Source organism: Fundulus heteroclitus, chromosome 20 (genome assembly GCF_011125445.2).
Source record: "Fundulus heteroclitus isolate FHET01 chromosome 20, MU-UCD_Fhet_4.1, whole genome shotgun sequence".
Taxonomy (NCBI): domain Eukaryota; kingdom Metazoa; phylum Chordata; class Actinopteri; order Cyprinodontiformes; family Fundulidae; genus Fundulus; species Fundulus heteroclitus.
In genome coordinates, this window is record NC_046380.1 from 15,271,507 (window position 1) to 15,297,171 (window position 25,665).

At 38.2% G+C, this 25,665-nt stretch overlaps 1 protein-coding gene across 2 annotated transcripts in view; it reads left to right on the forward strand.

The window, feature by feature from the left end:
• kif5ab (kinesin family member 5A, b) overlaps positions 1-25,665 on the forward strand; it is a 110,914-nt gene that overhangs the window by 37,741 nt on the left and 47,508 nt on the right. For both annotated transcript variants that reach the window (XM_012869352.3, XM_012869351.3), the window contains exons 3-13: positions 101-174; positions 536-640; positions 2,270-2,318; positions 3,338-3,393; positions 5,560-5,647; positions 5,862-5,986; positions 7,352-7,456; positions 9,325-9,473; positions 12,654-12,802; positions 22,311-22,537; positions 24,725-24,793. In XM_012869352.3, coding sequence (XP_012724806.2) covers positions 101-174; positions 536-640; positions 2,270-2,318; positions 3,338-3,393; positions 5,560-5,647; positions 5,862-5,986; positions 7,352-7,456; positions 9,325-9,473; positions 12,654-12,802; positions 22,311-22,537; positions 24,725-24,793 — 1,196 coding nt within the window. The remainder of the gene's footprint in view (positions 1-100; positions 175-535; positions 641-2,269; positions 2,319-3,337; positions 3,394-5,559; positions 5,648-5,861; positions 5,987-7,351; positions 7,457-9,324; positions 9,474-12,653; positions 12,803-22,310; positions 22,538-24,724; positions 24,794-25,665) is intronic.

The following is a 25,665-nucleotide window of genomic DNA, read 5'->3' on the forward strand; positions in this document are numbered from 1 at the left end:
CCAGGCTCCTTTTAGGTGCCTTTCCTCATTTTCACATATTTCTTAGTGTTTTTTTTCTCCCCCTCTAACATATGTTTTCCTCCCTTTGTCCTCATTTTAGATGTACTGGCTGGATACAATGGGACCATCTTTGCCTATGGGCAGACCTCTTCAGGAAAAACTCACACCATGGAGGTGCAGTATTCCTAAATAATTCAGAAGTAAACATCTCTGTTCCGGCGCATACATGCACACAACCACACAGGCTTGTTCTTTTTTTTTTTTTTTTTTTTTGTCATCTCCTCCTCTGCCCACCATGGCAGTATATCCACCTCCATCACAGCCATCATCCTTTATCTCTCAATCCCAGCCTTGTGTGGGAACCGTCTTCTGTTACAACTCTCCCTGGGAAATAGCCTCGGCCCTTTCAAGTTGAAAAATCCTCTATGTTCTCCTTCTTTTACTATTCTCTCTGCCTAATTCCTCCCAGACTTATCTTTTATCTAACTGTTCATTCACAGACACACATTTATAGAGTCATTCTTGCCCCTTGCAGGGGAAGCTTCACGATCCCCAGGCCATGGGAATCATCCCCCGGATTGCCCAGGACATTTTCGAACATATATTTGCCATGGATGAGAACCTGGAGTTTCACATAAAGGTTTGTGTTGCTTTAAATGCGTTTTTTTTTTTGTTCATGTGTTTGAGGACACTGATGTGTGTTTTGGTTATTCTGTCTCAGGTTCTCTGATGCAATCCTAACAAGCATGAATAAATCGTTGTAAACGTGTATGTTTCTGCATATTTTTTTAAGTTTGCACCACGGTGTTATAGTGCACGCCTGTGGTATGGCGAGGATAATGATTATAGCTCACTGCTGGAAGCTGGATTATTGCAATACTGTTAAGCGGCTGTAACAAGTATTTGTGCATCACCAAACTAAAGTGTCTTGCAAACATATTCACACCCCCTTTTAATTTTTTCCTTTTAGTATGTCGTTGTGAAGAGGAAAGATGTGGTTTTCTGCAAATAAAAACCTGTGTTTATTTTTTATCCCCTTTAATGTGACAAACCTAAATAAAACCAAGTGCATCCAGTTGCCTTCACAAGTTAACTAATAAGTAAGCAGGTGTTAAATTAACATCCAGCTCTTCTGTGAATGCCTCAGAGGATTGATGGAGAACATTAGTGAACAATGAGTGAGCACTCCTGAAGGCTTTTATCATTTTTAAGGTTTATATAAGTATTAAAAATAACTTTGAGCATGAAGAAATGTTTGAGTTTAATTACTTTATTTTCTATTGTGTTATCTAAAAAACAAATAAGCAAATTTCTAAAAGAAAATAAGGTTTTGATCTACATTCACAGATCTTTTTAGAAGCCATCTTTTACTTTTGATTTGCAATACAATTTGAATTTTTGTTAAACTCTTTGTCCAGTTTGGGTTTTGCAATCATAGACTGAGAAAAGATAAATAAATCTCTCATTCAAGAAAGGCTCATTTCTCAGTTTAAAAAAAAAAAAAAAAAATCTAATGTCTGTTTCATAATTGGCCTCATTTGTTAAGAAATCAAAGATTAAAAATTCAGAAAATTTCATTCTGGTATAGAAAATAAAAGTCTGAGATGGAGAATTTGTCAATGTAGACCCGGGAACACACCAGCCAATTTAGAGACGGCAGCGTTTTTATTCCCAGCAACTGGTGGGGAACTATTACTTTTTACTATTTATACCCACAGATAATGTCTATAAAGCGAGCATAAACCGTTGTTTTAGGTGTTTGTCTGCTTGAGCACAGCTGATCATATTGAGTGAGTCATCAGCATAATCCTGTAGAGCCGATGGTATTTGAATATGATGCAGATCTGAAACTGGCTACAAGCCTTGGAGGACTAGAACTGATCACCTACATTTTTAGATTGAAGGTCTCCATGTGTTAGGATGGCTTAGTCAAAGTTCAGACCTAATTGCAAATGGGAATTTGTGGTAACACCTTAAAATCCATGTTCACAGATGCTCTCCATCCAAAATCACAAAGTTTGAGCTATTCTGCGAAGAGGAATGGGCAGAAATATCAGTCTAAGAGAGCATAGACTCAGGGAGACTGAATACATATACATGCCCACTTTATAAATTATAATAAGTAAAAAACTAATTAAAATCTTGCATCATTTCATTTCAAAGTGTAGGAAAACCTTTTGCCAGACAGTCTATGCTGGCCTTTCGTATTTACCAATAGTGGATTCTGTTTTCATCTGTACTATATTCTATATTTCTGGCTGTGTTGCAGGTCTCCTACTTTGAGATCTACATGGAAAAAATCCGGGACCTCCTCGATGGTATGATTTATGCTTTTGATAAAACATCTCGTTGTTGGGCAGAAGGGAAATTGAAACATTAAAGTTACTCTCTGAGGCACTAGAGGGCACATGAAAGACGAGCCTGACTCCGTTAATTCCCCTGTCTTTATTTATTTACCTTCAACTCCATGTTGTCCTGGAGCTTTTTATGCAGACAATTAGTGACGAAAAACAAAATTTCTGTTCTCATGCTCCATTTGGTTTTCAACATAATAATAATAATGAGGAAATTAATTGATCGACAAATTAGGAACAAGAATATTAACCATGCCATGGTTCACGTTTGAAGCTTATCTGCTTCAGCCAGTAATGGTGTGAAGCTTTTTAAACATGCCACTGCAGCTTATATGTTCTTATCGCTAAGAAATACAACCATTGTAAAATGATGGAGAGCCTTGGATGGAGAGCTATGGGCTGTGATTACATCTTTTATGGACCCTGAGATAGTGGTCAAAACCTCCATCTGTATGCATGAGGGTTTATAGAGTCTGAGGAACATCCAAACTACGAGCAACAAAGGAGTCAACAACAAGCATGATGAATTAAAAGAGCGAAGAAATCACCCCGAGGGGGAATTTGTCAGGGGGAAAAAAAAGTTCCTGCAGGGTTATAAAAGCGCACACGTTTACTCAAAAATCCTCCAAGGAGGACTATCCATCGCAATTATTTGAATTTTAATTATAATCAACATAATGTGACTCTTAAAATAACAAATGCAGAAAAATGAGTGTGAGCCTCTGCATAAATATCGTATTTTGTTCACTGACTCACAAAAGCATCTGCTTAACCTCTCAGGGACTTTGCCAGAAATAAATTAATTAAAATCTTAAAAGATCCGTAGACCTTCCCACATTTTTTTTTAACACTGCATAAATAGAGGTTGACTCATAAATACGAAGGGAAAATAACAAGGTCACATTAAAGTTGTATGCAAACATGCATAATGATTTGACTGAGACGTTGTCCTTTCTGCTTATTTTCCCCTGATGTCACCGCAGTGACAAAAACCAACTTGTCAGTGCATGAGGACAAATACAGGGTCCCTTATGTGAAGGTAAGTCAGCTTCACTTATGATTCAGCTTTGCAGCATTTTAGACTTTCTGACCTTGTTAATGTTGTGTTTTGATGTAAAAACTTTATTCCAGCTAATGATTTGCCTCGGGGCTGAGAGTTCAGTTCTGGGAAAGATGTAACACTCAAGCTGAGCACGTTGTGTTTGCATTTCAGGAAACATGTGGAACTTACAGTGATTTAATTTCCAGACTTTTTCCCTTTTTAAATTTGACATAAATTATGTGCCATTCAACTGAAAAGCATGTTTTGAGCATTCACTATTCTTGAGTTCACAATCGCCTCCCGTGAATGAACCTGATGAACCTGAAATGAAGTTAAGCTGTCTTTTTAGTTTATATTTATATCCCTTAGCAACAGCCATGGTTTGCAGAGAGATTTCAAAATCAAGTTTGTGGTCCACATATCACAGCTATCTGCTTTCTAATCTAGTATCCTAGTCAATAGAGTATGAATTCTGATAAGGGTCATTTATCAGATTAAAAGTAAGTTCTGGAAATAACATACTCTAAAAACTTTACACATCGTGTTCATTAAGCCCACATGTCGGTATTCAGTTGTTTTTTTTTCATTGGATAAATGTAATATTCTAATCTTACATGTTATTGTTTTTATTAGCTGTAAGCAGAAAAATCATCATAATAAACAGAAATGAAGAGTTGAAATCATCAGTCTAATTTATCTATATTATGTGTTTCACTTGCTGAATTTAATTACTGAAATAAATTTTTTTTTAATCAATATTCAGATTACTGAACATATGTTTCTGGACTAAGGAAAATGTTTCTAAGAAAGATACATTTTCTTCCAAAGAGGCATCCAGGACAAACTGGAACAATTAGGCCACAAGTCCAAAATGCACAAATGTTTGGCACTAAAATATCGTGATGCATCACTAAAAAGAAAACCATGCCCTCTGAAACATGGTGGTGGCAGCATCATGCTGTGTGGTTTCTATTCTTCTGATGAAGGTCAGGCCAAATCAAATAATGAACAGTTGCACATATCAGTAATAATAATGCCTTTTATTTGTACAGTGCTTTTCCAGATACTCAAATACCAGTAAGTTTTGACCCGAAACCTGCAAGCCTGTGCTGGAAAGCTGAGCGTGAGGAGGGATTTTATTTTGTAGCATCACAAATTAGTCAGAGCGTCCATTCAAATCAGACAAATACTGACTTCATGAGAGGAAAAAGAAAGTTTTGAAATGGCCAAGCTGGAGTCCAGAACTAAATCTGAAACTTCAACTGTTTCAGTTCTGTTTCCAAGTTTGTTTTAACTTTTAAGTAGAAACAGACGTCTGCATAAAGCCACAGAAAGCAGAAGTGCCAAGAGGCATGGTTTAATTTTACACCCATACCCCTCTTTGATTTCAGTCAGACCATGTTTTATTCATTTTTATTTACTCAAAATCATCGAATAAAAACAGTTCACGTTAGCTTATTTATCTAATATGTTTTTGGATCATTTATCTCTAGAAAATTATCAGACTTTAATTCAGTTCATGTGTTGTTCAAATCTGTATTATTTCCCAGATGTTTGGCTTTCCTAAATGATCACTTGGTACACAGAAAATTAGGGTTGATATGCTGAATTGGCATCCAGAGGTTGCGTTTTGTTGGAAATAATATTTATTGCGCTTTTTTTTTTCTACAGAGGAGTGACTTTAACATTTGGGAGGTAACAGTTGCAATCATCCTTATTTTGGCTCCGGCCTGAACAGCTGACAGAAACAGAGCTACTGTTTGCTTTATTTTCACTGACTCGGTTAAGCATCATTTGGCTACTTCATTACAGCATCGAACAGGATGAGGCGCTTCATCAATCTTCTCATGTTTCCTCGCTAACTGTTGAGTTGGCTTCAATCTATCATCAAACAAATAAGCAATCAGCACATTTCACACTTTAGCGCCAGAGCTGGAGGGCCATGATTCAAAGCCGTGCAGACGAAAGCCGTTTAATCCTGTGGGGTTATGCAAGCCTTTATGTCTCATGTGCATTTGGAGGTGTAGCTAAAAATAGGTGTGCACGTGGCAGGATTGATTTGCACTTACGTATGTGTATGTTTATCTATGCATACGCTTTTTAAACATGTCTTTGCAGCAGCATAGAGTGTATTAATGCAATCTACTAATGCTATACATCCAGGGCTGCACAGAGCGGTTTGTCACCAGTCCTGAGGAGGTGATGGATGTGATAGATGAGGGGAAGGCCAACCGTCACGTTGCTGTCACCAGTGAGTCACTCCGTTGATCTTCCTGATGGTCCGACGCTCATGCTGTCACACATTTCATGTCAGGGTTTTTGGCAGCGGGATGAATTATTAGCGAAGTGCAAAGCAGGGATCAGCCGACTCCATTCTGTCGGTGGAAAAATGAGTCAAATGAAGTAAAAAGTTGAATAAAGGCTGCGCTGTTTGACCCCCGTATTTTCTCCATGTTTGCCCCTAGATATGAATGAGCATAGTTCTCGCAGTCACAGCATCTTCCTGATAAACATTAAACAAGAAAACGTTGAGACGGAGCAGAAACTGTGCGGGAAGCTGTACCTGGTTGACCTTGCTGGGAGTGAGAAGGTAGGATATAAGTGGATTTAAAAAAAAAAAAAAACATTAAAAGGATCATTCCGATTTCATTGAAGTGGAGCTCTCTTAAGAGGCTATCACCTTACACGCTCTATTAGTACATTCACTTTAATAAAACAGAAATGAAATCAACTACTATTTTAAAAATGTCACAAAGGTTTTTTTTCAAATACTATTTTATAACATTTTACACTGCTGTCAAGTTTGTATTAGAAGGTCATTCACATATAACACATTTATTAAAGAATCAAGAGTATTTATTGGCATTATGTCACCATAATGGAAAATAAAAATATTAAAAGACATTGTTAAATCTGTCTCTTTGCTTCTGGACATAGGCTTGAGTTCATGGGTCTAATGTAAAACATGAAGCTGTGTGTACTAAGAGCATCAAAGAGCTATACGGTCCTGACAGATGCTGACAGCTGTGTTTGGTAGCTTCTAAGTGCTGATGGTGCATCTGTTTGTTGTCTTGGTGCACTCATGGGGGCGACTGAAAAAAAATGGTTGTGCTCTACTAGTTTCTGGAGGTTTAGGACAAAATGTTTTCAACTAAACTGAGATACGAGATGGTACAGACTACAGATTTTTCCTGTAATTAAGCTCCTTTTTATCTCGCTCTAATTGGATCCCATGACAATTAGGACACGGTATACTATGCGTTAAGATTGGCTAGCTTCTGACTGCATCTCATATCTTCGCTTCTTAATAATTTACACCATACTAATTTATGTCTTTGGTCTTTAAATTCATTTTGATCTTGGGAAATTAGCCCCAAAAAATGTGAAAATAAAGTTGCTTATGTTATTCTGGACTCAGTTTTTGTGGTTTTGGGTCTATAAAATGTTGAACTGAAAAGATGAGTTATTTGGTCACAAGCAAACAATTAGTTCTTTCTTGGGGTGTTTATTAATTGGAGCTGTCCCTGTTTAACAAATGTTTCTGTATACTCGGCTGACCTGCTTCTGTTTGCAGCAATTCATTATAACAAGCAGGTAGCAGAAAATAAATGGGCACCAACACCTGTGTACTCTCGATAAAGCCTTCCCATTAAGTTACTGTTTGCTATAACTACTGCATATTGATTGGAGGAAATCAATATCCAGAGCATTAAAAGTATTTATGCCACTGTTGATCAATTAATGCATCAAACTTTTTAAGTGATAATTATGTGTGATCTTATTTAAATGTTTAACACCAATAAAGCAAAATCTTTCGTGTCGATAAAATATGCATCGGTTTTTCTCTGTTAACGGCCTTGCCTTGCCAAAGGAAAAAAAGATTGAAACAGATTTCATTGGCTTGGATTAAACTGTTAACAAACTAATTTCTGCCATGTTGGTGTATGTGTGTCAGGTCAGTAAGACAGGCGCCGAGGGAGCGGTGCTGGATGAGGCCAAGAACATCAACAAGTCTCTGTCGGCTCTGGGGAACGTCATTTCTGCTTTGGCTGAAGGAACGGTACGAGTAAAAAATGAAATGCCCCGCAGTCCTTTTAATCCGTCAGCAGGTCTTTCAGGCTTGACTTGTTAATTATTTGCTTTAAACAGATAACATGTGCTTGTCATTGGAAAGAACATTTGACCTGGCTGCAACGAATTAGTCTGAAGAATGAGATCAGAGCTACATAAAGCCTTGAAAATGGGATTTTGGTTGATTGGCAGTGAGCCTAATGATAATAATAATAATATAAATGTATTTATTATCAAATAATAATAGCCTGTTTCAGACTTTACAAGAAGAAAAATGAACATTTGTATCAAATTATTTGCTTTGATGCTGGCAAGAATGAGCTGGAAATGACTGTCTCATCCTGTATCTCTAAATGTCATCGTGCCTTTTTGTGGGAGGTCCCAATTCAAGTTATGTGAATCCTCTTGTCACTAAGAGATTGCAAAATGAACAGTAGAAAAAGGGAAGAATGGCTTGGATTGACTTTACTAACGCACCAGATATGACCGTTTACCCACCAGAACGGCTTTTTAAGAATCAAGAGCCGTTATTGTCACTATGTAGCTATAATTAACCTTTTGATGAGACGGCGGCTCATAATTCCCATATAACACACAGACACAAATCTATGGAAAAACAAAGAATGAGCATTCCTCGGGAGAAAAAAAGAGAAATTTAAAGTTTAGCTGTACGGCAAAAGAAAAAGACTTATCAGAAAGGAAAAGTAGTGTACAATTGTTAATGAATAATAGGACATACTCGGGTAAAATAAAATGTTCAAGTTGAATGTACCAAACAACACCTCATGAGAAGCTAAAACGCTTCCAAATACTCCATAGCATCTGATAAAATGTAAATGTTCATGTCATAAAAGACAGCATACAGAACGATGCAAAATAATGTGCAATTTGCATGACTCTCCAAACAAACATTCCCTGAGAAGCTAAAAGTATGTAAATTCATATTATTATGTGAGGGAAAGTGTGATGATTATTTAATGGTCAAGGACCTGTGGAAGGGGCAGCATGTTGTAAACATGTATTAGATTATGAACAGGGCTGGTGGTTTATTTGATTCTCAGCAGGTGACGATAGCCCTCACAGCTTTGGAATATAACTTTTTTTTAAGTCTATTAGTTTTGATTTAATGTTCCTGAATCGTTTTCCTGATGGAAGCTGTCATGATGCAGCCTGAAGGTAAAGGCGCCTTCAGTCTGAATTTGGATGGATTGTTGGACTGATCATTATGCAGGTTTGTTTATGTACATTTATATAACTGGATGTACCCCTACAGTCTTTTGACACAGCGTGATCTTCCTCAACTGGAATGCCTGCAAATGGACTGCAACACAACATAGATAAATACGGAAATAAAGTCTGAGTTGTGACTTCAGTGGGTGTTGGTGTCACAAGGTCGCCTGCTTTGTGTTCCTCTCATCTGTAATTCTCTACACTACTACATCGGCTAATACGATCCATTTGACCCACTCTGTGCTCCTTCCAAGCCTTCTTGTTATAATTAGAACTCTGACCATCTTTCTATAAGACTGCAGGCTCAGGGAAATCCTCATTAAAAAAAAGTGAAAAAAGGCTGACAAACCATAAATGTTGCACATATCTCTTAGAAAATATGCGAGCGTTCATTTGCTATTCACTGTGCAAGGACACAGTCTTTAAGAGTGCATTCAGGAGGTTAAACTGGTACAAGTCTGAATAATGCAGCTGCAAGGAAGCAGTCTTTTCTTTCTCTCTTCTCGCCCCATGTGAACAGCCCACATTTCAAAGAAAGGGCTGTTTTTCATTATTCTCTGTCTGTTTTGATGTCTTTCTCGCAATCTAGAATTCCCTTTCTTCTCCCCTCCTTTTGTCCCTTTGCAGAAATCTCATGTGCCGTATCGTGACAGCAAAATGACACGCATCCTGCAGGACTCGCTGGGCGGGAACTGCCGCACCACCATGTTTATCTGTTGCTCTCCCTCCAGCTACAATGATGCAGAGACCAAATCCACGCTGATGTTTGGCCAACGGTAACATGCATCTCTGTGCTCACTTGCCTTGAGCGGCTGCACCGCTGTGCACAACAAAACACATCCATGTCAGCTTGTAAAGCTTCACAAATCACTGGATTGGGCTAGCCCAACTTTTCTGTAAGCCCCACACACAGCGGTACACCCCCACATTTATTTGGCTAAATTTTCCTCAATAAGTTGCAAAAAAACATGCCTTTTGTGACCACCTTTTGTATAATTTTGGCAGGATAGTATTCCATTTTTCTCATCTGTAATGATAGAGTTTGTTATAAATGGTAGGTTGACTTACATTTTGAATAGTTGTTTTAAAGAGTGTTTAGGATCCTTGTCCTGTTGGAGCACATGGTCCAAGTGTCACCTGTCTAGTCACTGATTTAAGATGAAGTTGAAGAATTTATGAAGAGTCCTACTTTTACATTATTTCTTCCAGTTTTTCAAACACACTAATGTCACTGGCTTTAGTCGTGTTTTTTCGTCCAATGGTCATGCGCATTTTTAGCACATTTTTAAAATGTTGCAAAAAAGAAAATGCTAATTAGCCGTGCTATCATCCACTGGTTTGAGGGGAATTAACCGGGCTACAAAAAGCATAACTTCGTCACAAGTTGACGTTACGCCCGGCCGCAATAAACAGGAAGTAGAGGTTGCAAACTAGCATGGACAACACAGCTAAAAAAAAGGTTGTAATTGTTCTGTAATGTCAACTATTATTGGCAATGTTACATGCTGTCCAGAGACGTAGAGAAAGAAATGCAATTCTATGCGCGTTATCGGAATATCCAGGAAGACGATGACAGCGGACACAGCTGATTGGTCCTGTAAGTTACGTTTTTGCTACATCAGAATCTATTCAGCAGATTTGCTTCCATCTCCCGTTTTGTGCATTGACTCTTTTTTTTTAACAAAATCAAAAAAACATCTTGGAATACTCCTATTATCTGATATCTTTCTCATAATTTTTTTTTTTTGCAAAGCTGTTAACATTAAATTTGCTTCCAGCATCTCCCAGCTCATGATAGGCTTGAGCGTAGGTGGTTCCTAAACACTTTGGGATAATTAGTCAAAACTTGGACACAGCTGGGGTTTTCAGCAGGACAATGGTCCCAAACACAAATCACAACTGGCCTTGGAATATATAAAGCTGGCTGACAAAGCAAAATGAATGACTGCTAAACCCAAAGCCCTGATCTCACCCTTTTTGAAAATTCACAAACTGTGCCCAAATACAAGGTCCATGGCAGCAGATCCAGCAATTAAAAGTATTTCTACCAGGGAGAGTGAGTGACTAAGCAAGAACCTTATTTATGGCTAGAAAAACTGTAAGGCTTTTTCTGCAACTTACTAAGTTGGACTTATCCAAACACTAAAGGGGTGTATTTGAATTTATTTGAACATGTTTGAATGCCTGCAACCATTCTACGATTAGAGAAAATCCACCTGAATTTTCAGTTGTAAATAAAATGTTTTAGTGCAGAACCATTGAAGTTGTGTATTATCTGTTAGAGCCATCTGAGACTCTGAAATTTTAGTAATGCTTCCAGTGTGAAGAAACATGTTTATTCAAATAACACATTCACTTTAACCTAATTCTGCCAGAAATATGAATAACTTTGGGCTTAAAGGTAGAGTCTGCATTTTTTACGGCAACGTAACTAAGTCCCTTTTTCAGAATCAGAATCAGATATACTTTAATAATCCCAGAGGGAAATTATTGAATAACACATTTGCAAGCGCATTTGCAAGACCGTCTTATCTGCTCTTCCGCTCCTCAGGGGGCTTGGATTGAAAAATCTCCCAAATCCTCTCTGGTAGTATTTCTTTTTATCTGAGGCCTTCCTTTTTTTTCTCATAAACTTGTACGCAGTTTGCTTCTTGCAACTCTCCGCCATTTTCAAAGTATACGGTGAGAGCAGCAGAGCTTCAATGAATGGCTAACACTGAAGCTAACTGCTAAGCTAACCAAATACATAAACACTAGAAGTGTGCATGGGCAGCCAGAGAGCAGAAACTAGTGAAGAACATGCAGACACATTGGCGTAGTGTGTCAGAATGATTGGAATGTGGGACAACCAATCAGAACTTGAGGGACTGAGAGCAGGACCAATCCACTGACCAATCACTGCCTTTTGGACCAAACTGCAGGATTTGGTCAGTTTTCACACACCTGCAGCTCTCACAGATATAAAAATGTTCCCCTCCTTTTTCTGAATACATAATTTATTGACTACTCTCAGGATGGAAGGACCATTTCACCCAGTATAACAAAAACTGTTTCTGAACAGGACTACCAACTATAACTTTAATTGTAGGTTGTATCAGAGCACCCTGGGGAACAGAGGCTTGAATGTATCATTAAAAGCTCCTGGTTAATATGACATTTATGAAGGGGCCATCAGACCATAACTGTAAGTAATGGGATTTGGGTGAAATCAAGCTTTTAGTTGGTCTTTCATGACAAAACTCAAAGATGGCCTTTTCTTCAGATCTTTATCAATTGAGATCTAGTACCAAAGAATAATTTCTATGTGAAACCTGGACTCTTTCTTTATAAAAGCTATATGAAATCTAATTAACTGACACATCATCTGCTCTCTGAGTTATTTTATATTTTCTTTAGGAGCAATGTTTGTTGTTGGACTTTTAGTCACAGTATGTCTGATTACAGTCGCTTTGCTCCACACAAATCATTTTATCTAAGGTCTAACTTAAAAAGAAATCAACAGAAAATTATATTTGCCTTGCAAACGGCAGAAATCACTTGCATATGGAACACTCTGTTTTCTTGCTGTTGTGTGAAATCAAATAATAGCATATCTTTCTATTCAATGATGCCTCTTATTTGTGCTAACAGCAGAATAACATACTCCATCTTAAGATTTGTTTATAATATCATAATTTCAATGCAAATGTTTCATGCTGTGTGAAGCACTAGGCCCATGTAGCTCCCTTACCCTATGCACACCAAATGCTGTTTGCACATCTCCAATTTACATACAAATTAATGAGATGCAAGCCAATTTTTACCGTGCAGCTAGACATTTTCCCTGTTCCCTCACACTTTCTTTTTGCTCTCTTTTCACTGAATCTTGTCACTTCAACCTCTTCCCTGCTCACCCCTTCCTTTCCTGTCTGTCACGGCCACTCTTTCCTTCCCTGCGCTGCGTCCCCTCTAATTAGAGCCAAGACCATTAGAAATACCGTCACAGTGAATCTGGAGCTCACAGCAGAGCAGTGGAAGAAGAAGTACGAGAAGGAAAAGGAGAAGAACAGGTCGATGAAGGAGACGATACAAAGACTTGAAGCTGAGCTGAACCGCTTGAGGAATGGTAATGCTTGTACAAATCATGCAAATATGTATATACTTCTACATAGAAAACGTGAAAATGGCTGCTTGTGTGTTTGTGTGTCACCTAAGAATTGTAAAATGTTGATATTTTTTGCCAAGCAAGAGGCAGTAACATCGTGGAATAGTTGTCAGTTTGACTACAGTAAATGTCTAAAAGCAAATTTTACTCTAGAGTTTTAGCCCCCTCCCGCTGGCAGACAAAGTTGACCGAAGACAAATAACACAATTTTCTCATAGCAGACCATGAAAAGATGATTGGAAAAAAATGTTCTGAATCATTTGTTGTGGAAGTGGGCAGGCTTCATTTCCACGGTGAGTTAGCGCCGAGTCAAGGCTGGTGCAAAACATCCTGTGGCAGACGACACCTTTCTGCACCAGTGAAACTCAGTTATGAACCGACCTGGGCAAGTTGCTGAAGAAGCTAGTAACTAGTTATAGTTACTAGTTACTTCTCCCAAAAAGTAACTGAGTTACTAACTGAGTTACTACACTATCAAAGTAACTAGTTACTAAGCAAAATAGCTAAGCAGTTAATGTTTACAATCTAAAATGTCGATGAATTTGGATGACATTCCTGTAATTGGAACTGTAAATACTACTGAATTCAAATATAAAATACATAGTAATTAATTAAATGGACAAAACATCTGAAAACAGTAGTACAGTCCATACCATTTTTGTGTGTGTGGTGCGACAAGTGAGTCAATATATTTATGAAGATTTGATTTTTATCATAATGCTCAATGTTTCTAACCACAGAGCAATTAAACAATCTAGATGTTTTAAAACTTCAGAATTATTCCACATAAACAAGCCACAACTGGCTATAAAATATGTATAGCAATAAAAATAATGCTTTTTATAACAAAGCAAAGTACACTTTTTGTAAAATTAAATAGGGCTCGCAGCATTCCAGACAGCAGCCGGATAGGATGTACTTGAAGTATTTTGGGGATTATGATAGTAAACCATACCAACACTTAAAAGTTTTATTACAAAACTAAGGCCCCGAGTTGGAAAAAATATTGTAACTCAAAACAAAACAAAAAAGTAAGCTTTGGCCTACTTCTGACCATTCATTAAAAATCCAAACAAAACTCCTTTCTAACTAGTGACTCTTCCTTCACTTATTTATTTTTCTATCCCTCCTGTTGCCGTTACAAATGGCATTTTATTCCCCTAAAATCTTACTCCCAGCACTGCCTATGAAACAATTAAAACTTCAAGAACACAGAAGGACAACGAGTCAAAATGCTCAGCACTTGATAGTTTTAAATCAGAATCAGCCGGAGAGTTTATTTTCAGCCACACTTTCCATCAATATAGAAAGCCTGGGTCATAGCACCAACCTTTTGGCTGGTAACAGACTTTGGGTTAATTGGTATTTTGCCACTTTGTACCCCAACAAACCACCCTGTCATTGACGTTTCATCCAGATCTACTTTCATTTCCCACCCATAAACCTAGCATTTAATGCCTATACACTGAATTATCACGTTACATCTATATTGGTGGTTAAGTATTTTTAATACTGTAAATTCTAGAGATACTTTATGCATATTCTCCAAAGACCATCTTGCGTACACAAACCTCTTAATATCTGTCCACGAGTTTTCTGCACGATTGAAATTAAGGGTTTGTGATGGCCACTCCAAAACAGTCTTTTTGTTGTCTTGAAGCCACTTTATGATTAGTTTGGCTTTATGCCCAGAGTTATTGACCATTTGAAAGACCCATTGTTGCCCCAGGCTTTACAATCCTGGTTGATGTCTTGAGATGTTGCTTCAGTCTTTCAGCATAATGCTCGTTCTTCATGATGCCATCTATCTGGTAAAATGCACAAGCCCCTCCTTTTGCAAAACACCCACACAGCATGATACTGTCACATCCCTACCAAACCGCTGGGGTTCCCCCATTTTTTCTCTCCAAATGTAACAATGGTCAATATGGACACACACTTCAATTTTAGTTTCATTAGACTACAAGACATCGTTCCAAAAATTAAGTTCCTTGTTTCTGAGTGCATTTGCAAATGGTAATAAGACTTTCTTTATCGCCTGGAGTAATGGCTTCTTCCACACTCTGCAGCTCAAATCAGAGCTCATTTCTCTGTGAATAATTAGACTCTCTCCCCAGCGCCAGTCAGCATCTCCACCAGGTCTTATTTTTAAAATCCCATGATATCACACAAGGAAGCATTTCCTTTAAAGTGTTGCATTGAAATGAATCCAAAGATCTTCCTCCAGTTAACTGAGATTCTAACTAAGTCAAGGCATCATTTGTGTTTTCAAAATATGTTAATGACATAGTAATCCTAATGTATGTAATCTTCTGATTTTAAACTTAGTTAAAAACTTTCCATCTATTTTTATTTTTTGCATTTGGCAAATTAAAATAATTCAGGTGTTTTAGATCAGGTGTCAGACCTAAAACAGGAAATGTTGAGTCAGACAGTGAGAAGGGGGGAAAAAACTATTTTAGTTGTATTTACATTGTATTGAGATATCTGGTTTCTGCATTAGATCACTAATATCTGTAAATTAAATAAATGGGACATTGTTTTAAAAAAAATCATATAGTCCCCCATTTTCCATTAAATGTGATTCTGATCTATATTTGATGTCACAGATTCTTCATAAAAAATAAAGATTGTGACCACTAATCAAGCCATAATAATTGAGCATTGAGGATATTAGGTTTGAGTGTCTCTTAAACACATATCCATTTAGTAGACTATGTTTCATTTTTAGAAAATTACTTTAAATCAAAGAGAGTATGAAATGACCCAAAATGAGCACAAAAAGATGCATGGTGTCGAGGCTAATGGCTGCAAAAGAACAAAATGACAAAGGAAGGAAATGAACAGGGGCTTCATTAATAAAACAGCGCGTAGGATCTATACAGAAAGTTTTCTTTTGCCCAAAAGCTGAAAATGGCGTTCACCAAAAGAAAAGAAATCCTGATTTTTAAAACTATGCGCAAGAACACCAGCAATTAATTTTGCGTCATCGATCGCAGCTGCACCTGAATGTTTGCGTACCAGGTTCTGCCCTCTGCATTCATTCAGCCATAAACGGTCAGTGCAAAGCACCTTATGAATGAGAGTTGAGGACTAGCGTCAATTTTTGGAAGACAATGGCACGCTCCACAGTTGATTGCCCATAGGTGGGAGTGGTATTAAGGTGTGCCCTCTCTGCGCTTTGCAGGTTAGGACACACCAACAGAGGGTGTAGCCCCTGTCCCCTATGGGTTATAGTGGAATGCAAGGCTCTATGGAGTCTAAATTACCATACTGGCCATCATCATCATCATCATCCTCATCATGGGCCAGGAGATCCGATCCCTGAAAACGCATTCCCTCCTCGTTCTCCCATTTGCAAGGTCACCAGCAGTTCGCATCCACCGCACAGCATTATGGACAAATGTATTTAAATGTTTACAGCAATCAGTGTGATCGGCTCACACCTTCACATCAACCTGGGGATCATTGGGAAGAGGAATGCGATGGTAAAACCCTGATGACATGTTGACCGGACCTTGATTTAGGATTCAAGCTGGAGTAACGGGCCTTTTCTATTAATCTGAAAAGGTCCTTACCTATAGCTAGGAGCCACCAGCGCATGCATGAATAACACTGCAGTTTTAAATGCTTATTAAAATTTTGATCTATGATTAAAGTCTTATAATGAGTGAAATTGAGCATCTGAGAGGAATCATGATGCAGTGCGGCTGTTATTCACCACTGTGACACCAATTCCTCCTGTACCCAGAAGGAGCGATTGCATGTGAGAGTTTGGAGAGTGTTTGCATGGTTGAGGGGCTGCACATTTTAAAGTCAAGTTTTCTTTATATCACTGCTTTCGCGTGGAACGTGACAGACGCAAGTTTTAGTCCCCGTTTTGTGCGTTCGCAAACTTTATAAACGAGATCCAGGTCCTCTGATAAAGCCTTCCTAAAAGGCCCAAATAGTTTGCTTTTCCAAAGTCAAACCTTTGAAAAGTTACTCTCTTAGCACTCAAGTGTATAAATTAAAATTATTTCAAAAATAATGTTTCACCTTGTTTGGACTATCTACTATCACCATACAAGGTGATGGTTAGTTTAAGTCTTTTTTTGTAACATTTTCAATGTAGTAATTGGTAAACCCTGTTCGATATATTGGAAGAGCCTTGAATATTTTTCCATTTAAAATTATGACTTGAATGATTAAAAAAAACTAAATGCAGCCTTTTAAGTTTAAAAGCTGTTGGCAGTGCAGAGGAAAAAAGCTCCGCCGAGAAGAATGACTACAGAACATGTCCCTATTCCTGTCCCTTTTTATGCATGGATGACTTTTCACTTACAGGAATGAATTTTTCACCAGCCTGCAGGCATTGCTTTTCCTTCCACGTAAGGGTAAATTTAACCTTATTTGATCTAATCCGAATACCTGTCAGTGCAGATATAGGAGAAAGGCAGCCAAACAGATTTGTTGGACTTGTTCCCAAAACACATAAACACTGCTTTCTGGCTATCTCTTAGTTTTTTTTTTTTCCTTAGTTTTTTTTTTTTTTTTCTTGAAGAGCTCCCACACTTTGTGTAATTGGATTTCCCATCGCATTGTGCTGAGATAAATCATTGTGGCTTAATTGATGTTTTATGAATCCCTATGTTTTAATAATATCCTGACCATCTTAGCCACGGAAAAGTCAGAGCTTAGAGTGGTTTTCTCACATGTCAACACACAGAAAACACCAGCATTTCTTTTTAATCACACACCCCCTCGCAATGATGTGCATCTACGCTCATCTGAGGGATTTTTTAAATGTCAGTGCTCTCAGTGGTGGTGGTCGGTTGACATTCAAGCCATGAATCAAATTTCTGCCCTTTGTTTCTCGTGAAGAAATCTCCCCCCAGCAGTTGACCTGCATTTTAATGAACTGTAGCACATCTTTATTGAACATTCATGAGCGGAAATAATTTCTTTTACAGCTTTCGTCCCGTGGCTTAGCTCTCAACCATTCCTCAGACTCTCTTTCTCGCAACTGCTCTTAAGTTTCATATGATTTTATAGATCATTTTGACAGATTCTTTGCCCCAGCGTTCCTCCAACAGGTCTTTTTCGCTGCTGCCCATTTCTAGCCGGGGACTCCCGGAGGTGAATGCTGTTGACCTCGATCCAGCGCCGCATTACCGAGCTCTTTAATCAAGACTGGCCCAAAGGAAATAACTGTCTCAAGCAGCCATATTTGCTCGGTTTGCGTTTCTGAAAGCAGATCCTCTGCCGGAGTGGAGAGCCAAAGTCAATTCAGTTTTATTCACACGGAACTAAGAAAGCACTTTATAAAAGGAGGAAAACAAGTCAATGCCAGTTTGAAACAAGTTGATTCATCACAAGTCCACAACACAACTCAATCAAACTGTGTTTAATGATGCTTATTTATGTGAAACGTAAAGCAAACTTGCTCCATCCACCGAGTGGTAAAAGGAAGGGTTGTCGGGGTGGAAGGAGAGATCTCCAACAGAACCAGAGTAATCTGCTTCAAACATCTGAGGCAGATGTGGGCAGTTTTCCATCCTTATGAGCCGACGTCCTGGATTTTTTAGCTGTTTCCAATCTCCAACACACCTAAATAGTCTTTCAGCAGGTTTCTACTGGTTGACCCTAACAAGAGCAAGTTCTAAATTCGTCTCATGGTAACTAGTTCATGCTCATAATTTTCTTTTGTAATTACTGTGCACAAACATATCTAGATCACAACGTCCTTGATCAATTAGCATATTGATTATGTCATCATACAGCATTGGCAACCTGACCTTTGCCAGCTGATTTATATCTGTTTAATTATCTCCTGTCCTTTGCGTACCTAATCTGTAATATGTGAGAATTGTAATCGAAGCTGCTCTTGCTCTCATGATGTCCAGTCATCTGAAAACAAGGTTAGTCTGAAGTTTTTACCAAAACCTTTCCCATTTAGATTAACATCCTTAATTGTGTCTATTTTGGGAACATCTGTCAAGTATTAACAAATACCTTAAAAGGTTGATCCAATTTACAGTGTCTGCTCTTATTGGGATTTGTGTTACATAAAAAAGACTATTAAATGTCATAATTTTTTGAAGTGCAAATATAAAAACAGTAAAACATGATATTCATAAATGCATTAATGTGGGTTACTTAACAGCAATACAAGGTTGTCGTTAAGAAAGCTCAGGTTGCTTTAATAGCAGCCTTTAGTTTGTCTGAATTGTTGACTCAGGTGTCCCTAATTTTCCTTGTGATAATACTTAATTTAATATAAGGGTTGAGCTGAGGATTATTTTTAGGCCCAGTACATTGATGTCTTTATCATAAAATCTGTTGATAGTTTTGGCAAAGTGGACAGCGGTCAAGTTCTGTTAAAAATGAAATCAGCGTCTCAATAACGCATCTCAATAAATGTCCGTAGAGGGAACCATCAATTGCTTCAAAATGGCTGCGCTGACTTTAGGACTTTTTTTAAAACACAGTGAACGAACACCAGCAGAGAACATGACTTTCCAAATGATCACTGACCGTGGAAACTTCCCCGCTGGCGTCGTGTTTATGGTAGATGAGGACCCAGCTGCAGGCATACGGGGGCTTGGTGAAGCAGAGACTTTTAATAAGCAAAAACAGAAACTTACAGCTGTGATTCCTAGACTGGCAGAAACAAATGCAAAGATAAATCTGAGAGGCATTTGATCATGACAGGGAGAGATCCAGCAGGCCAGCATGTAAACAGAAGGAAACAGGACACATGATTGGAATAACGGACTTTAGGAGAAAAACACCTGCTAAGCGTGAAGGAAAGAGGGAGCTTACAGTATAGACTCAGAGGTGTGATTACTAGACCAATAAGCAGTTGAGTCTAGATAACTTAATGAGAGGGATAGGGATGGGGGGGGGGGGGGGTATGAAGTGAGACACTGAGGGAGAAACACTGCACTGCATACATATCATCAATAACAGGTCTGCACTAAGTCAGATGAATGTGCTTAATATAGGTGCACGGCAGAAACACATGCACACCCAACAACCTGTCTCCTTTGAGGGAAAACGTTTTTGATTTTCTGCAGAGAGCTGCCACAGTTTACCCTGAAAGTCTCTCCGTTTAGACACATTTTACTCGTGAACAGAGCACAGTGTCATGATGCCCGGGAGAGCAGTGCTCGGGTCAAGTTTGTCGTATACACACACAAAAAAAAGCCCAGCTTTGTTCAGGTCAAAGTGCTCTAAAAAGGGTGACTCATTAGTGTTGCAAAACACTGCTTGCTCCCAAATGCAGTGGGATTTTACTGATTAACTATTAATCACAATAAGTGTGTGCAGGTGTTTATGTGCTGCATTGTTTTAAAACGTGTTGGACACCAGACGTTCAGCACTGACTTTGAGGGGTGACAGAAAAAGACAAAGAAAACAATAACCGCTTGGCCAAGGATACCTGCAATTACAAGAAAATGAAACGCAAAGTATAACAAATTATTAACATTCACATTCACAGAGATTAAAGGCTAGTAAAGATTAAAGACTTGTCAAGAATGTTGCTTATTCTGTTGTTGAAGTCCTCACTACAGCAGCTTTAACAAAAGAGCGACCAGGGGGAAAGTTGTGGCCATTTTGAAAGCTGAGGTTTTAAATGAAAAATTTCTAGCTTCTTAAATTGAGTGTCGGCTACTAAATGAAATATATTATTTGATTAGACATGTATTTTTTATTATTTCATGTTAATATCCAATTAAGTAGGGCTGCAAATAATCAACTACTAATTACTTAAGAACAGACTTGGGAACACTCCTTTATTTAACTTGGAAAAATACAGCAAGTGCCTTTGAGGAAAAAAAGTTCTTTGTTAGTGGGAATAGACTAGAAACAATTTGTAGACCAACAAAGTAGAAAACATCCAACCCAAAGAGTTAGGAAATTTCTCTCTTATTAGGGAAAATGCCTTGAGGCCGTTTTTTTTTTTACCTATAATAGTTTGATCTTGTCTCCATTTTTTTTGTTTAAAATAAATAAACATCTCATTCGTTCACTTTTTTAATATGTATACTATTGCATATTTAAGTTATTGCTGAGTAGAAAAAAAGAAATCATAGTAAAATCATTTTGCATTTTTAGTTTTTGCTTGCTAATTGCTTTCAACTCGACGAGTTCTGCCCACGGTGCAAAAAGTTTAAACATCCCTGACCTACAGCAGCTAAAGTAAGATTATAGCTTTGGCTACTCTGGCTTCTTCTAACTATAAACAATAAAAAGGAAGTTTTGGGCTGGATAATAAAGGTACAGAAAATATTCTCTTTATGTCATTCAGGTCTGCCTCTCTGTGATTTCTTGCAGATTTGTTTTACAGATAATCCGGTTCCAGCTTCTTGTAGATTACCTTTCCATTGTAGAAATTAAATGGTGCACAGGAAAGTTGCATTTGTATAAATTAGAGCCAGCAATTTATACCTGATTGGACTGACCCGAGTTAAATAAAGAGTTCTTTGTTTGTATGTTAGGCATTAACATATTGAAACAGAGAGAGACTGCTAAACTATCTGCCAAGGAACGTGACATGAAAATGTCTTTAAATAGACCTTCACTTCAAGTACAGGAACTTCTCAGAGACAGCAGCTGAAATGACTAACGTTTAAACTCTGAGTCATATAAAGCAGCTCTAGAAGAGAGACGTAAAAAAAAAAAAAAAATGCAGTTGAAAACTAACTCAGTTGTTTTCCTTTTCCTGGTCTTAATGACTCTTAAGGCTGAGATCAGGAGCTTACCTTTGACAGCACCGAAGGTTTATATTCAGATAAAACATAATTAAATTATTCAAAAAGCAATGACACAAGATAAAACAGAATATTATATAAATTAAGAAAGCTTTATATTTTTTTTATTTTTCTTTGATATTAGAGCTTAGCCCTCTCTTGTCTGTGGTATATGACAATTTATATTAAAAATATATTAACTCTCAATTCAAAGACCTAAGTTGCACATTAATTTACTGTCTGACCAAATTCTATTATAAAATATTAAAACTTTGAGCTACTTAATAAATGATTTAGCCTCCTGTTTTTGTTCTTTGCATAAGGCAAATATTCAATCTTAAATAACACACTTAAGCTTGAATAAAAGTGAACCTATATTTCCTATCAGTTCCTCCTCTCCCTCTGAGTTTTGTGGCATACTCAGGTTTGCTTTTGTACAGATTGTGTATTTTGAACAGTCTGATTGTTAACATTGTGTAAAGAAAGAACACATGACATGTTATCTCATTTATACCACAACTGTGACATCTGAGCTAATGCTAGGTGACACGACGTTGGAACAGATGCCTCTTCTTCACGCTGAACCGTCTTATATTGAAATTGATTCAATTTAGGGGGAATGTGAGGAAGATAAGCTTCCTAATCCCATCCAGTGCATTCATCCTTGGGGGTATGATGGGTTGGGTGAAGGGCAGCGCAATGATGAAAACTATTTTTCCCCCCTGTCTCTACAGGTGATAATGGTGTTGTGCTGGAGCGGCTGGGTGAAGGACCTGAGGATGCCCCCTTTGTGCCTCTGGATTTCGAAGAGCCAGCTGTTGAATTATGCAGCCCGTGCACCCCCTGCTCCCCTTGCAGTCCCTGCTCCGTAGCCTCGTCCATTGTGGTCCATATCTCTGAGGAAGAGCGGCAAAAGTATGAAGAAGAGATTCGCAAGTTGTACAAGCAGCTGGATGATAAGGTGATGAACGCGGCGAGAGGAATTGTCTGGGAATGAATGCAGGAGCTGATTTGTCACCTTGTGTGAGATTGAGGGACCGGTGCGCATGCACATGCCTTATTTATGAAAAACATTTAGGGCATGATTGATTTACAGTTGCCGCTTTTATGAAAGGAGTTCATGGGGCAAGAAGGTCAAAAACAATTTTGAAAAGCTAACCCTTACCACTACTGCCGCCCACACCACCCACACTATTTAAAAGAAACGGCAGCGTCTCTTTTTCCTGAGTATGCTGAGGAGTAAATCACTCCCTCCCACCTTTGCTGAAAAACTTTTACAACTGCACAATAGCGAGTGACCTGACCTGTGTATGTACAGCGTTGTACGCCAGCTGCACTGCATCCCAATCGAAACACTCGAAGCAGGTCATCAGGCCGGCTCAGTCGGTCCTCGGCACTCCACTCCCACGCACAGAGGAGATCTTCTCAAGCCGTCTCCCCCGACGGGCCTTAGAGATTTGGAAAGACCTCGCCCACCCGGGACACTTTCTTTTCACCAGCCCTCTTTTCTGACTCAGTCATACGAGCCCACGCCAACAAACTGAACCACAGCTTCTTATTTGTGGCTTTGAAGAGACTACTGCAGGGACCATGTCAGCCCCCCACAAAAACACATCACTACCTCCCAGTGCAATGCCAAGAATATTGTCAAAACTGCTTTCATACTAGCTTTAATACTGCCGATTTATATATACCATTTTAAAACAATTTTCACATATAACATACATTGTACTGCACTTTTATATTTACTACTGACATTTTGTCTCTTAAACAGCAAGAGATGCTACCAGACAGAATTATGCTGAAATTATGCCACAGTGACAAACTGAGTTTTTGGACCGGCGACCTTAGCAACCTCTATGAGACGCAAACGCTAACCGCCTAACCACTAGGCCACAACTCCTACAATATATATACCACAGTGCAAAAGTCTTGAGATTATACTTTACCTACCGAGAAGCCAGGCTTACACTGCAAAAATAGACCTAAAAATAAAACATTTCTTTCTTGAAATTAAAGTATTTTTCCTTGATTTGAGCAGATAAATAGGACTATTTGCCGAAGGAAGAAGATTTTTTGCACTTAAAATAGGAACAACTCATCTCCATCACCTTATTTCAAGAGCAGTATTTCTAATTATCTTATATTAGGGGTAAAAATACTCATTCCACTGGCAAATAATATTATTTACCTGCTCAAATCAAGGGCAAATACATTAATTTCAAGAAAATTTTACTTATGTTTAGTTCTCTTTTTGCAGTGTATAAAGTGGTCTTGATGAAAACGTATTTAAAAGACTTTTTAAAAAGTCAAAGGTTTTTTTTCCTCGAACCTTTGCTGCCCCCCCCCTCCCTTCTCATTGTCAGTCTATTTGTTTAGTAAGCAACCTTAACTGATCTAAACTGAAGGGATGATGTGTCTACAGGCCACAGCGATTCTAAGTTGGATCTTTATTGAATCAAGGTATTTAACTTCTGAGCATTTCTTTAGTTTCATAGGTTGAAAATAAAAACACAAACCCAGTTTGACAAGTTTTCATTTAGCACCAACAATGTGTTTCTCAAAGAGCAGTGGACTGAAATGTTGGTGTAAGGTAGATCGCTGAAAAAATGACACATCTCTCAGTTTCATGGACTTTTTTATTTCTTCCTTTCTCAAAGAGACACTATTCAACTGCTGCAGATACCATTATGGCTTTCTTCTTTTGTCCTCCCCCTTGCCCATACTGTACCATTTGCTATAATAGTCAGTAACAAGGCCTGGACAAAGCAGCCAAAATTGTAAAGAAAAACTTGAAAAGCCTGAGAAGACCTGGAGAACCAAGGCCTAATATCAGCTTAGAGGCTGCAAGAAAGTTTGAGTTCTTGGAAACAAGAATTTTAAATAGTCCAGTCCAGCAGGTCTACAAACATAGCTGTGAAGAAAGAAAGCCACCAAATCATCACACGTCCGTGACTCTGTGTAAAAGAGCTTGACTTTTTATTTATTTATACATACAAAATTGAGCTGGAAAAACAACACTTTAAATGAATTTTTCAGTATTGCTTATGGTGTACTATCCAGCATTTGCACAAGTTGTGATCACACAGAAGATGCTCATTGTACAGTCATAAAGACATACAGATTAACTGTTTCTGTTCAACTACAGGATGATGAAATCAACCATCAGAGCCAGATGGTGGAGAAGCTGAAGGAGCAGATGCTCGACCAGGAGGAGGTAAAAGATCTCGGTTTTTGCATCCTTTCAACGCTTTGGTTAAACAGCTCACAGTGGGCCGTAGCCCCTGCGAGCGTGCGTCACAGTTTAAACAGGAGTCAGCCGTGAGACGCGTTACCATCCTGCCCCTTTGAGATGAACGAGCTGGAAAAACAACACATGTCTGCTGCCAAAAAGGAGCTCGAGTAAATGAGACTCTGGTTGCTGATCAGCGAGTGGATTTCTGCTAACCGGAGTTTAAAGCAGAACATTGTTTCATCAGTGCAAACACGGATGAAAGACTGGAGCTCGTTAGGAAGTCCCTCGAATTCATTTCTGTTTAGTTAGAAGATGTTTTGGAGTTAGTCGCTTTTTCAGCCAGTAAAACTTTTTTTTGCAAGTGAAGAAGGAAATAATAATTTACGACATGTTATTATAAATATCCTGTTGGAAATTTCTGGGGAGATCTTTCCCCTTAATAAATCCATAAAAAAAGACAATAAAAGGATGTGTTTACAACAGATTTTGGCTCGCCGCGTTAGCAATAAGAGGAATAGGGCATGTTCTGGATTTAATGTTAAGGTCGCCTAATGTTCCTGCTGAGATGGAATGGTTTAAACATATAAATATATGCTTGTCTAAAACCATAGCAGCTTATAAATAAATTAGTGCATCAACAAATCCAGTCATTCAGTTGAAATATTTGACCTCATTAGATACATACCTGTGATACTTTAAGCGCCTGTCTGTTTATCTGTTATGATTATGGCATATGGCTATAGAAAGGTTAAAATTCAGTTATATTACATAAAACAAATAGATGATTTAAAACAGCAATTTCAGCAATGGAAGGTATATCCATGTAGGCCTATTGTACAGTTCATGCATCCAAT